This window comes from Hoplias malabaricus, chromosome 16, assembly GCF_029633855.1.
Source record: "Hoplias malabaricus isolate fHopMal1 chromosome 16, fHopMal1.hap1, whole genome shotgun sequence".
Classification (NCBI taxonomy): Eukaryota; Metazoa; Chordata; class Actinopteri; order Characiformes; family Erythrinidae; genus Hoplias; species Hoplias malabaricus.
In genome coordinates this window covers 30,314,138-30,326,976 of record NC_089815.1, presented here as the reverse complement: position 1 = coordinate 30,326,976, position 12,839 = coordinate 30,314,138, and the positions used below count along the sequence as shown (strand labels likewise).

Genomic DNA, 12,839 nt, shown 5'->3' with positions numbered 1-12,839 from the left:
ATTAATGTCTCAAAAAATAAACAGGAGATGATTTAACAACTTTATTTTTTATTTGTCGGTTTGTCGGTGTATTTATAATAAATCTGCTGGCTTAGAAAGATAGAGGAAAAAACTGAAGGAACCTTTATGTAGAGAAAAAAAATACGTTTTATTACACGTTTAAAGTAAGATAAGGTTTACATGATAAAAACATACAAAACTATATTATTCTGTGGAACAAAGTTGAGTAAAATCAAATATAGCACTGATACATTTCTAGAAATCCAATGTCTAATATGCTAATGGCTAATACGTCAGAACCAAGCCGTGTTTAAGGTTGTGTTGATTCATTTTCACTTATAAGTGAAATCATTTCGCCTGTGGAATCCAAACTTTACATTAATTTACCACTCACCTTTAATAAAAGCATTGTGCAGTATTTTACAATTGTGTTTTTATAGCATTACTTTGAATCACTTTGTTTTTAAGGTTGAAAAAGAAAGAACCTCAGTGGAAATAAACAAAAAATAAAGGACACCGTTCACATCAATGTATTTCCATATTTTAATTCAAGTTAATACAAGCTCAAACAAGAAACTTAAATATAAACATAAATATGGATATCTATAAAACAGTCATTTAGTCGTATGCTTTAAGAATAACATGCTACACCTTAAACAGGTTTAAAAAAAAATAAAAATACAACAGCTGAGAGATGAATGTTTATTCCTCTTCATACAGTAAAGACAAAGCTAACAGGCTAAAATTAGCATAAATGAATATGTTTTATAGCTGGTACATGGACGTGAAACTTCTGTGAATATGAAGTCATGATCTGGTGTGTGTGTGTGTGTGTGTGTGTGTGTGTTTGTGTGTGTCCTTTTGAACTAAAAATACTGAGGATCAAACAGTGGTTAAAACGTGAAAGTTACACCAGCTTTGAATATTTTATGTTCGTTAAATTTTGCACTGGAATGTTCAGAGGTGTGTTCTCTAACGTGGCACTTACTTTCAATTAGAAAACTAACAAGAACATGTACATTTGTAAACTTTTGCACATCATTTTCATAGCTGCTCGTAGCCTTGTCCGCGGCGATCTCGGGTCAGAACATAAACCAGAACCGCGATCAGAACCACTCCCACAACCACAGCGCCCAGAACTATCGGGAGGAGCCGCTTGGTGTAGTCCGCCCAGCACTCCACCTCTGAAAATACAGCACAGTTAACAGTTCTGATGGGTCTTTCCCTGTATCTTTCAGTCATCATTCAAATGTCCTAAAGTTTGCAGACACTGAGCTAATTTAAGGTGCACTCGTTATGAATAATGTGTACGGAAGCTGATCATGAGCCTTAGGGCACTGTACCCAATGTGGTGTACGCCCCTGTCCCCAAGCACTAAGCTGTGAAGCTGTGTTGTCTGGAGTAATGGAGTTCCATCAAATACATGTGGCATGATCATCCATCATCAGGACCTGACCTCACCAACAATGCTCTCCTGGCTGCTATCAGATCCTCACAGCAATTTTTATGACATCAAGTGTAAAGCTATCAGTTCCTGATGGTAATAATAAACAACACATCCTCAACAGAGAACACTCTTCTGCAAACCCTTACAAACATCTACTTGAAATCTATATATTAGACACTGTGTGTGGTTAATGTATCCAAACCTTTCCCAAAGGCTCCGTTGGGGAGGTCGAAGGCCTGGATCTGCAGAGAAACCAATGTGAGTTTGAGGTTTTCAGACAGAATCAGGGACGTGTCCGATTTGCACTTGAAGCTCTTGCCATTTTTCATTCTGAAAAGCTTCTCATGGTCCATTATTCCAGGGTAGATTTTACCTGTGGAGAAGAAAAACATTAGCCATGCCTCCTGCTGCCCTCCCGATCTGTTAGTGACACTGGAGATTAATTAGCAGTTAGCATTCTACTCCAAGCGTGTTGAGCTAATAGAACTGAATTAGGAGTTAGCATTCGGCTCCAAGCGTATTGAGCTAATAGAACTGGATCAGCGGTTAGCATTCTCCTCCAAGCGTGTTGAGCTAATAGAACTGAATCAGCGGTTAGCATTCTCCTCCAAGCGTGTTGAGCTAATAGAACTGAATCAGCAGTTAGCATTCTCCTCCAAGCGTGTTGAGCTAATAGAACTGAATTAGGAGTTAGCATTCTCCTCAAAGCGTGTTGAGCTAATAGAACTGAATTAGGAGTTAGCATTCTCCTCAAAGCATGTTGAGCTAATAGAACTGAATTAGGAGTTAGCATTCTCCTCCAAGCGTGTTGAGCTAATAGAACTGAATTAGGAGTTAGCATTCTCCTCCAAGCGTGTTGAGCTAATAGAACTGAATTAGGAGTTAGCGTTCTCCTCCAAGCGTGTTGAGCTAATAGAACTGAATTAGGAGTTAGCATTCTCCTCAAAGCGTGTTGAGCTAATAGAACTGAATTAGGAGTTAGCATTCTCCTCCAAGCGTGTTGAGCTAATAGAACTGAATCAGCAGTTAGCATTCTCCTCCAAGCGTGTTGAGCTAATAGAACTGAATCAGCAGTTAGCATTCTCCTCCAAGCGTGTTGAGCTAATAGAACTGAATTAGGAGTTAGCATTCTCCTCAAAGCGTGTTGAGCTAATAGAACTGAATTAGGAGTTAGCATTCTCCTCAAAGCATGTTGAGCTAATAGAACTGAATTAGGAGTTAGCATTCTCCTCCAAGCGTGTTGAGCTAATAGAACTGAATTAAGAGTTAGCATTCTCCTCCAAGCGTGTTGAGCTAATAGAACTGAATTAGGAGTTAGCGTTCTCCTCCAAGCGTGTTGAGCTAATAGAACTGAATTAGGAGTTAGCATTCTCCTCCAAGCGTGTTGAGCTAATAGAACTGAATCAGCAGTTAGCATTCTCCTCCAAGCGTGTTGAGCTAATAGAACTGAATTAGGAGTTAGCATTCTCCTCCAAGCGTGTTGAGCTAATAGAACTGAATTAGGAGTTAGCGTTCTCCTCAAAGCGTGTTGAGCTAATAGAACTGAATTAGGAGTTAGCATTCTCCTCCAAGCGTGTTGAGCTAATAGAACTGAATTAGGAGTTAGCATTCTCCTCCAAGCGTGTTGAGCTAATAGAACTGAATTAGGAGTTAGCATTCTCCTCCAAGCGTGTTGAGCTAATAGAACTGAATTAGGAGTTAGCATTCTCCTCCAAGCGTGTTGAGCTAATAGAACTGAATTAGGAGTTAGCATTCTCCTCCAAGCGTGTTGAGCTAATAGAACTGAATTAGGAGTTAGCATTCTCCTCCAAGCGTGTTGAGCTAATAGAACTGAATCAGCAGTTAGCATTCTCCTCCAAGCGTGTTGAGCTAATAGAACTGAATCAGCAGTTAGCATTCTCCTCCAAGCGTGCAGAGTTAAGAGTGCACTCCTAAAAAAGGTGCTACAAAGGTTTCCATGAATTATGCCATAGAAGAGCCACATTTGGTTCCATAAAGAACTATGTTTAAGAAAGGTGTGTGAGAGAAGAACCTTTTAAAGGTTTAAAAATCCATCTCTTGTTCTTTACGCATTTAAACGTATCAGCAAACGTGATTCTTTATGGAACTAGAAGTGGTCATTTTATGCATCGCTCAAAGAAATGTTTGTAGCGCCTTTATTTTTAATCAATGACTATATTAACACTTAAGTTTCTCTCTCGCTCTCACTCACACACACACACACACACACACACTAGTAGTTTTGTCTACGTAAGATAGTTTGGGTAAATCAGATTTTCCTCAAACTCAACAGAAACCCTTATATGGTGATTATTGTTGCTGCTCTCACTCTTGCATTTGTTACACGGCGGCGCCGGCTCCAGGGATGACCTCAGTTTCATGACGAAGGACACACTCCCCTCCTGCAACAAATACAAATGTAATAAAAACAAAACATAAACCAATGCAGCGAGAAGAACAGACGTCCCTCACCTAATAAACAGTGAAGAATACCACGGTGTAAAACCCTCCTCCCTTTTGTTACAGATTCAGAACCTGTCCCACGGCTGTCAGTGATCACTTTAAAATGTAACTACGCCCCCTAGCTTCAGCAGAGAAAAACCCCAGGGGACGAGGAGACCAGTGCAGCACGGTGGGATACGCTGGCTCCGGTCCGAGCCTGGCACAAGGCGGTGGGGACAGGGGGTCGGGGTCGGGGTCGTAGCTCACTAACGTGCAAACCATGACGTGTCACCACACTTGGGTACGGAGCCGTCTCATCCTCGTCTACAACACAGCGATCGACTCTGTTCATGAAGCCAGGTCTGAGGTGGAGTTTCACTGTAATCACTGAAACAAGTCCTGGTTTGAATGGAATCAGTGGAAAGTGTGTCCTGGTTAATGAATGTTAGCCAATCAGCTGCGATGTGAAGGGGAAGGCGGAGTCTAAAGCAGTGTCTGAAACGTCCTAAATGCTGTGTGTTTTCAGACACAGCCAAATTAAAATGAGTTAGAAGGCCTCTGTTCAGAAAAAACAGCAATCAATGATCAAAACAAATATTTAATGTGTCATGGCTTTAAAACCATAACTTTAAAAGAGAGAGAAAACATTTCAGTGCACGTCGTTAATGTGAAACAGTAGTTTTTCATGTGTTGAAGTTACAGAACCTGAGCTCGCTCTGAGATATCCCCAAACTTCACGACCCGATTGTACCTTAATGAAGGTGAACTCCAGGTATCCTCCGTCGAAGACGAGGGAGAGGACGGTCCTCTGGTCGCTGCAGTAACCCGTCGCTGTGGTGGATTTAGGGTCCAGGTTAAAAAATCCTTTCTTCTGTAAAAACAAACAAACGCTTTCATCCAAAATGTTGATGTTGCGTGATTAGAAACTGATTCCTTTTCTATTTACAGTGCGTTGTTTCTATTGTCTTTTCAGACTCAGCTCTTACACTGAGACTGTCTGCTTTTGAAGTTTAATGCTGTGTGTGTGTGTGGCCAAAGACTGTGATGCTGTGGTGAAAAAAAAACTCTTTTAAAGGTAGTTTCTGATATTTTTTATTTTATTTCTGATGTTTTTATGAGGATTGTTGATTTTGAGAATATTCTCAGACAGAGCTTTCGGAGGCTGTTTCTGTTTCGAGTGTGTGCACGTCTTTTCACAGTCACTTCAGAGATGTGTGAATTGTCTGGTCACAGCAGAGTGTGTGTGTGTGTGTGTGTGTGTGGTGTAACAGAGAGAGGGTAAAAACTGAACAACACTTGCCACCCGTACCTTATTGTCAGTGATGGTGAGCGTGGCCCCGAGGCTGGCCCTCACACACACTCGGCCCTGGGTATTTTTCAGGATGAAGTTCCCCAGGGTCGGGGCCGTCTCTTTGGGCTTGAGAGTGGGCTTTTTCGTCACATTTATCCCAGACCCGAGGTTCTCGTTCTCACCGGAGTGGTCCAGCAAAGCTTCAGAGAGCAAGGGCCCCACATCCTCAGACGCCTCACACACCACAGAACTTCCTGTGGGTTTTACACAAAGAGACCGAGTTCAAACTGACTCTGATCTCAGCTTAAACACCACACACACACACTTAACCGTCTCCGTTACACACTGCTACTTTCAGCAGTGTACGAGTTACGCTGGGCTTTCTCAACCCAACTGTGTTCAGACTTCGGAGAAAACACGGCTCATTGATCACCACACACCGCTCAGCGCCTACAACACACATCATAAACTCTCCATGCGTCTGAAGAACCGCGTCACGGTACGTTGTTCCTCAGGAGGGCGCTTTGGCCAAGAATTAAAACAGTTTTACTGCAGTGAAGCTTCTCTCAAACTATTACTGCGTATTACAGTTACAGCACAAATCAATTACACAACAATTACTGAATCATTTCAACACAAATATTACAGCACACACTACAGAAAATACAGCACAAAACAGAAAATACAGCACAAACTACAGAAAATACAGCACAAACTACAGAAAATACAGCACAAATTACAGCACAAACTACAGAAATACAGCACAAACTACAGAAATACAGCACAAACTACAGAAAATACAGCACAAATTACAGCACAAACTACAGAAATACAGCACAAACTACAGAAAATACAGCACAAACTACAGAAAATACAGCACAAATTACAGCACACACTACAGAAAATACAGCACAAAACAGAAAATACAGCACAAACTACAGAAAATACAGCACAAACTACAGAAAATACAGCACAAATTACAGCACAAACTACAGAAATACAGCACAAACTACAGAAATACAGCACAAATTACAGCACAAACTACAGAAATACAGAACAAACTACAGAAATAAAGCACAAACTACAGAAATACAGCACAAACTACAGAAATACAGCACAAATTACAGCACAAACTACAGAAATACAGAACAAACTACAGAAATACAGCACAAACTACAGAATTCAACACAAATTGCAGATAATACAGCACAAACTACAGAAATACAGCACAAATTACAGCACAAACTACAGAAATACAGAACAAACTACAGAAATACAGCACAAACTACAGCTCACTGTCAGAAAACTGCCACTGTGGTGGTGTCCTCAGTGGATCACATACAGTGCCTTTAATCAGGAATCATAGCTGTACTTTACTCTATTTTAACTGTAGATTAAATTGTAAAGTCGTGTTGGTGTCACTCGCTCCGTTTCATCTCCAGGACTTTTATTGTGTTCTTTAATTCTCCACAGTTGTAGAATGAAAGATTACAGAGACCCCCCTCTCCTTCTGGAGAAGAGAATGTAATAAACCTGGACTCTAACACCACTGCTGTACCTTTAAAGATACACTCCACTGTTTGTAGCTTTAGCGACAGTGATTTACCTGCACTGTACCTTTAATTCTGAGAGTGTATAAACAATTACAGCACAAATAAAAATTACAGAACAACTACGACTACATGAGATTCTGTGTGCTGCCAGTACACACTTCTGTGGTGATCCACCTCTTACCTGAATACCTGAATACGAGAGAGAGAGAGAGAGAGACTAGGATGCCTGCGTTACTCTGTGTACGTCTCAGGTCCAAAACAGCAACTTTACAGAGGGAGGGAAAAAAACCTTCTTAACTTTCAGTGGAAGTCAATTTTATTGAGAGTAACTTTGGAGTGTTTCTATTGGTTCATTCCTCATGAGATCTTCACAGTGTGAAGGACAGCTGCTGCGTTCAAATGATGTGGAGAACTTTTTTCCATTGAAAACAAAGACTGAGATACACCTTTTCCATTGGACAGCGACAGTTCACTGAATATAAAAGATTTAATTTCATCCCCTGAGATCACATTAATTCAGTTTTAACTGCTTGCCTCCTGCTGATGTCTGAGTTTAGGATGCGGAGGCGTTGCACCACAGCGTAAAGAAAATGAAACTCACCCAGGAAGAGGAGAGCGGAGAGAGAGAGAGAGAGAAACATGGTGTTGAGTCTCGCGTCAGTCGCCTCCAGACACTGCTCTGAATATAGAAGTGAGTTTATAAGAAGACGGCTTAGGAAAAACTATTTCACCACCAGCGCTGCCCTTAAGGCCAAGCCCCACACTGGGAGGGGTTTAGAGTTTAAATGTGGCCAGCACCTACAGAGCAGTGATAGTGCTGCTGTTACAACCCCACCTCGTGGGCAGGGGGCTGTGATGTTGCATTTTGTTTAACCTTTAAGATAAAGGTCACTATAAATGTAACTACAGATCATCCATAACATTAACATGACCCCCACTGTCTCTCTGTAGTTCTACTATTACACACTGTAGTCCATAAGTGGCTCTGCATATTTTGTTACCCCCCTCTCCCCCTGTTCCTCAGCGCTCAGGACCCCCACAGAGCAGGTGTGATCATTCTCAGCGCTGCAGTGACACTGACGTGGTGGTGGTGTGTTAGTGTGGGTTGTGCTGGTGTAGAGTGGATCAGACACAGCAGTGCTGCTGGAGTTTTTAACCCCCTCAGTGTCTGGACCGAGAACAGTCCACCGACCGAAAACATTCAGCCGACAGCGTCCTGTGTCACTGATGAAGGACTAGAGGACGAGCGACACACACTGTGCAGCGACAGATGAGCTACTGTTCATTCATTCATTCATCCACCTACCAACATGTGTTTTTGGAGCGTGGGAGGAAACTGGAGCACCCAGAGGAAACCCACGCAGACACAGGGAGAACACACCACACTCCTCACAGACAGTCACCTGGAGGAAACCCACGCAGACACAGGGAGAACACACCACACTCCTCACAGACAGTCACAGACAGCAGATAAGATCTCCTTAATGTCTCTGTAGTTTCTCCTAGACCACAGTGAGAGCATGGAGAGATGAATGAGACTTTTACACTCCTGAGATAAAGAGCTCAGTGATCTTACAGGCATCTCCTCTGGAGTTTTAGTGGAGATCTCAGTAAAGTCTCAAACTGTGCAGAGATCTGACAGATGAATTAAAACCCTACTCTTCGTTATATATCTACCTTGTCTCGTACTTTTTCTCCTTAAGGATTTTATGACGTTTACTGTGTCTCCTGAGCCATTATAGGGCCAGCCTGTGAGCCATAAAGTTTTCCTCTGGGATCTTATTTGGTCTCTTTTCTCTTCTCTTTACTGCACTAGTCACCCTTCAGCTGAGACATTACTCTGGGACTCTGTTTGATTCTATACAGAGCTCCACAGCTGTACTCTGTTGATTACCGCTGAGGTTTTTGGGAGTTAGAGTTCTGAGAGAGCATAGCGCCTGCTCTCATAGTGTGCTGCCTGAGCCCCCTACTGGCAGCCTGCAGCACTGCCTGACCCCTTAGACTAGAGCAGCCCTCACAGCGTCCTGTAGGTCTCTCTCCACCAGGACTGGGTTTAAACACCACCCCCTTCTCCACACTACACTCAGACACCAGCCCTGTGTCCCCCACCGTCCACCGTCCACTGTCCCCCACCGTCCACTGTCCCCCACTGTCGACTGTCCTCCACCGTCCACTGTCCCCCACCGTCCACTGTCCCCCACTGTCTACTGTCCCCCACCGTCCACTGTCCCCACCGTCTACTGTCCCCCACCGTCCACTGTCCCCCACTGTCTACTGTCCCCCACCGTCCACTGTCCCCACCGTCCACTGTCCCCCACCGTCTACTGTCCCCCACTGTCTAATGTCCCCACCGTCCACTGTCCCCACCGTCCACTGTCCCCACTGTCTACTGTCCCCCACCGTCCACTGTCCCCCACTGTCTACTGTCCCCCACCGTCCACTGTCCCCACCGTCCCCCACCGTCCACTGTCCCCACCGTCCACTGTCCCCACTGTCTACTGTCCCCCACCGTCCACTGTCCCCCACCGTCCACTGTCCCCACTGTCTACTGTCCCCCACCGTCCACTGTCCCCCACCGTCTACTGTCCCCCACCGTCTACTGTCCCCACCGTCCACTGTCCCCACCGTCCACTGTCCCCCACTGTCCACTGTCCCCCACTGTCCACTGTCCCCACTGTCTACTGTCCCCACCGTCCACTGTCCCCCGCCGTCTACTGTCCCCCACTGTCCACTGTCCCCTCTGTCTACTGTCCCCACCGTCCACTGTCCCCCACCTACTGTCCTCACTTTCTGTGAGGGGCTTTTAGAGGAGGACGTCTGCTTCCATTCACCTCCACTGTCCACTGTCCACTGCTCTGAGTCCAGTAGTTTTTCTGAAACCACAACACTCTCCACCAAGTTTCTCTATTATATATTATTATTAATAATATTATTTTTATTGCTATATTTTTTTACTCTGTTTTGGACAGTGATGTTAACACACTGTAACAATCTAAAAGTTTAAGTGCAGGTAAAATTCTCTGTAAAATGCAGTGTAAATAATCAGTTTCGGGGAAAGACACAGGGCTCGGACAGTGGTGGATTGTGGAGAAGAGACACGGAGGTCAAAGGACAAAGTGTATCTTTAATTACACAGTGGACGGCCTTGTTTACTCATCCAAAGTCTTTAGAAAGAACTCCAATGACACTGATCCTGCATTCTTTCTCTCTCTGTTTCTCTCTGTTTCTCTCTGTTTCTCTCTGTTTCTCTCGGTTTCTCTCATCAGGAACAACAGCACTCGTCCACACTGGTTTTAAACAGAGGACAGTGTAAATGTGCAGAGAAGACACTGAATATTTAAAGACCAGTGTAAATAATTCAATTTTATTCAAGATACTTGTTTAAAAAGTCCATTTTTAGTATGTTTTTAGCCAAAATCCCAGCGTCGTGAGCTATTAAGCTCAAACATGACTAGCTCAAACCTGATGAATAATCATCACCTCATCACTAATGCTGTAATATTATAGATGCTTGGTCAGTGGTGCAGGATTAAACACTACGTTAGTTTCAGGCCATTTCTCTGAAATAAAAAATAAACTAATGGATCTCAATGGGCAGGTGGTGAAGTGACTTCCCATTGACTTGTGTCATGTGTGTTCTTTATTCCACAGAGAGTTTAATCTCATTGTGCCATAATTCTTCAGCCATGATGGAACAGAGAAATGGAACAATGTCACATTTAAGAACCGTGAAGGAAGTGTACGTTTAATCACGCGCTTAAAACACAAGAAGATACTCAATTTCACCAAAAAATTTAAACCAAACTTTTAAATTGTGACAGCACTCTGACCCCAGATCAGAGGCTTTATTGATTACAGAAAAAATAATGTGTGGGTTGGAGGGAGTGAGTAAACATTTACAGGCTTTCGTGCATTCACTCTGAGGCTGGGGGAGGACGAGAGAGAGAGAGAGAGAGAGACAGAGAGAGAGAGAGATACACACACCCCAGACAGACAGACAGAAAAGGGGCAGCACTCACCCCCTTCATTTCCCCTTGAATCCAGAACAGGAACAATGGAGGAAAAGAAGATTCTCTCTCTTTTTTTCACTTTAACATGTCTTTTCTTCGTGGGATCCCAAGGACAAGTGGAGACCAGGCTTCAGTGTGACGATAAAAGTGTCCAAGATGCTGTGGATTTGATTCTGTTGAAATACAACAAAGATTTAAAAGAAGGCGAACAGCTGGCTCTCTATCAGGTCCTGCAGGCCAGAAAGGTCAGATACTTTAGTTTATTCTACGATACATACCAACAAATACTTAATTACACCGTACTTAACGTACCAACAGTCACTTTTCCTTCAGTCTCTAGAACAGTGGTTTGTTTGGTGATTCTTGATACATTTCTTAGAAAGTCTTCATATGAACTTCAAATAAAAAGTAAAGTACTTCAAATCATTTTTACTCCTTCTGAAGGTCACCAGTGAGCACATGGTGTGACGGTGTCGCTGTGTGTAGTGTGACGGTGTGTGTTTGGATATAAGTGAATGGTTCATAAACATTTGTCAGGTTTTTACTTAAAAATGTTGGTGTCAAGGGACTGAAAGACTTAAATATACGTTCTTCCATATTTTTATTAGAAACTGCATTTTAAAGCAGCTAAAAATAAACTGCTGCTCTTTAAAAAGTTAGATTTGTTGTTCTGTGTGTTATATTCTCCTTTTAGGCTCAGAACGAAAGCGGCGAGATTCTGTCAGTTCGTTTCTCTGCGAGAGAGACAGACTGCGCTGCAGGAGGAGACAAACTCTGGAACCAGTGTGATTACCTACAGGACCACCTTAAAGTACGTATAAGAATCTGTTCTTACGCTAACAATTTTAAAATTGTTGTAAGAATAACTAATAATTAAAAAACATTAATTTCTATTCAGTCATCGATAAACTGCTTATTTCACTCAGGGTATGGTGCCTATTGCATAAACACCACGTCACACATGATAAAAAGACTAAACACCTCACAAATGTTAGAGTAAAATCACCAACCACATGCAAAAAAGGCTAAACACTACCTCACACATGCTAACCAGGCTAGAAACACATGCTAACCAGACTATAAAAATACTACAAACTAGTTAATCAGGCTAAATACCACCTCACACATGCTAACCAGGCTAGAAACACATGCTAACCAGGCTAAAAAAATACTACAAACTAGTTAATCAGGCTAAACACCACCTCACACATGCTAACCAGGCTAGAAACACATGCTAACCAGGCTAAAAAATTCTACAAACTAGTTAATCACGCTAAACACCACCTCACACATGCTAACCAGGCTAGAAACACACACTTACATATTACAAACAAGCTAATCAGGCTAAACACTACCGCACACATGCTAACCAGGCTAGAAACACATGCTAACCAGGCTAAAAAATACTACAAACTAGTTAATCAGGCTAAACACTACCTCACACTTTAACGCCTTACACAGGCTAGAAACACACACTAACAAGGCTAAACAAATCATACAAACAAGCTAATTAGGCTAATCACTACCTCACATATGTTAACCAGGCTAGAAACACATGCTAACAAGGCTAAAAAAATACTACAAACTAGTTAACCAGGCTAAACACCACCTCACACTTTAACCAGGCTAAACGCCTTACACAGGCTAGAAACACACACTAACAAGGCTAAACAAATAATACAAACAAGCTAATTAGGCTAATCACTACTTAACATATGCTAACCAGGCTAGAAACACATGCTAACAAGGCTAAAAAATACTACAAACTAGTTAACCAGGCTAAACACCACCTATCCCACAGGCTAGCAATTAATTTTGTAACAAAATGTGTAAAAAATATTTGTTAAATATATGCCAATGTTCATTTTTTATTGCATATAACTTATATAACCTTTCCTGTTTTCATAAGGCTCACATTTTCTTTTAAAGCCCATATTTTCTTTAGATAGACATTCTGAGCCAGCACAACTAAGTAGGGTGTTTCCTACATGTGTCAAACATGGTCCATTAGTGAGACTCTCTATACGTGGGATCCAGATTGGCTCAGGTGGGCTGCCCATATTAGCCCTGTGTTTAACTTATTCTGACCCTGCTGG

At 42.5% G+C, this 12,839-nt stretch overlaps 2 protein-coding genes across 2 annotated transcripts in view; one reads left to right on the top strand and one right to left on the bottom strand.

Annotated features, from left to right (window-relative positions):
• Positions 1–602: 602 nt before the first annotated feature.
• lamp3 (lysosomal associated membrane protein 3) lies at positions 603–7,462 on the bottom strand. The gene is made up of 6 exons (XM_066648292.1): positions 7,335–7,462; positions 5,199–5,434; positions 4,641–4,760; positions 3,777–3,849; positions 1,650–1,820; positions 603–1,184 (listed from the first exon to the last, which is right to left on the bottom strand). Exons 1-6 carry the CDS (start codon positions 7,372–7,374, stop codon positions 1,045–1,047), a joined length of 780 nt encoding a protein of 259 aa, XP_066504389.1. The 5' UTR covers positions 7,375–7,462; the 3' UTR covers positions 603–1,044.
• Positions 7,463–10,689: 3,227 nt separating this feature from the next.
• kng1 (kininogen 1) overlaps positions 10,690–12,839 on the top strand; it is a 6,547-nt gene continuing 4,397 nt past the window's right edge. Inside the window, exons 1-2 of the mRNA XM_066648083.1 lie at positions 10,690–10,988; positions 11,438–11,554. Of these exons, the coding sequence (XP_066504180.1) occupies positions 10,788–10,988; positions 11,438–11,554 (318 nt within the window). The 5' untranslated portion in view covers positions 10,690–10,787. The remainder of the gene's footprint in view (positions 10,989–11,437; positions 11,555–12,839) is intronic.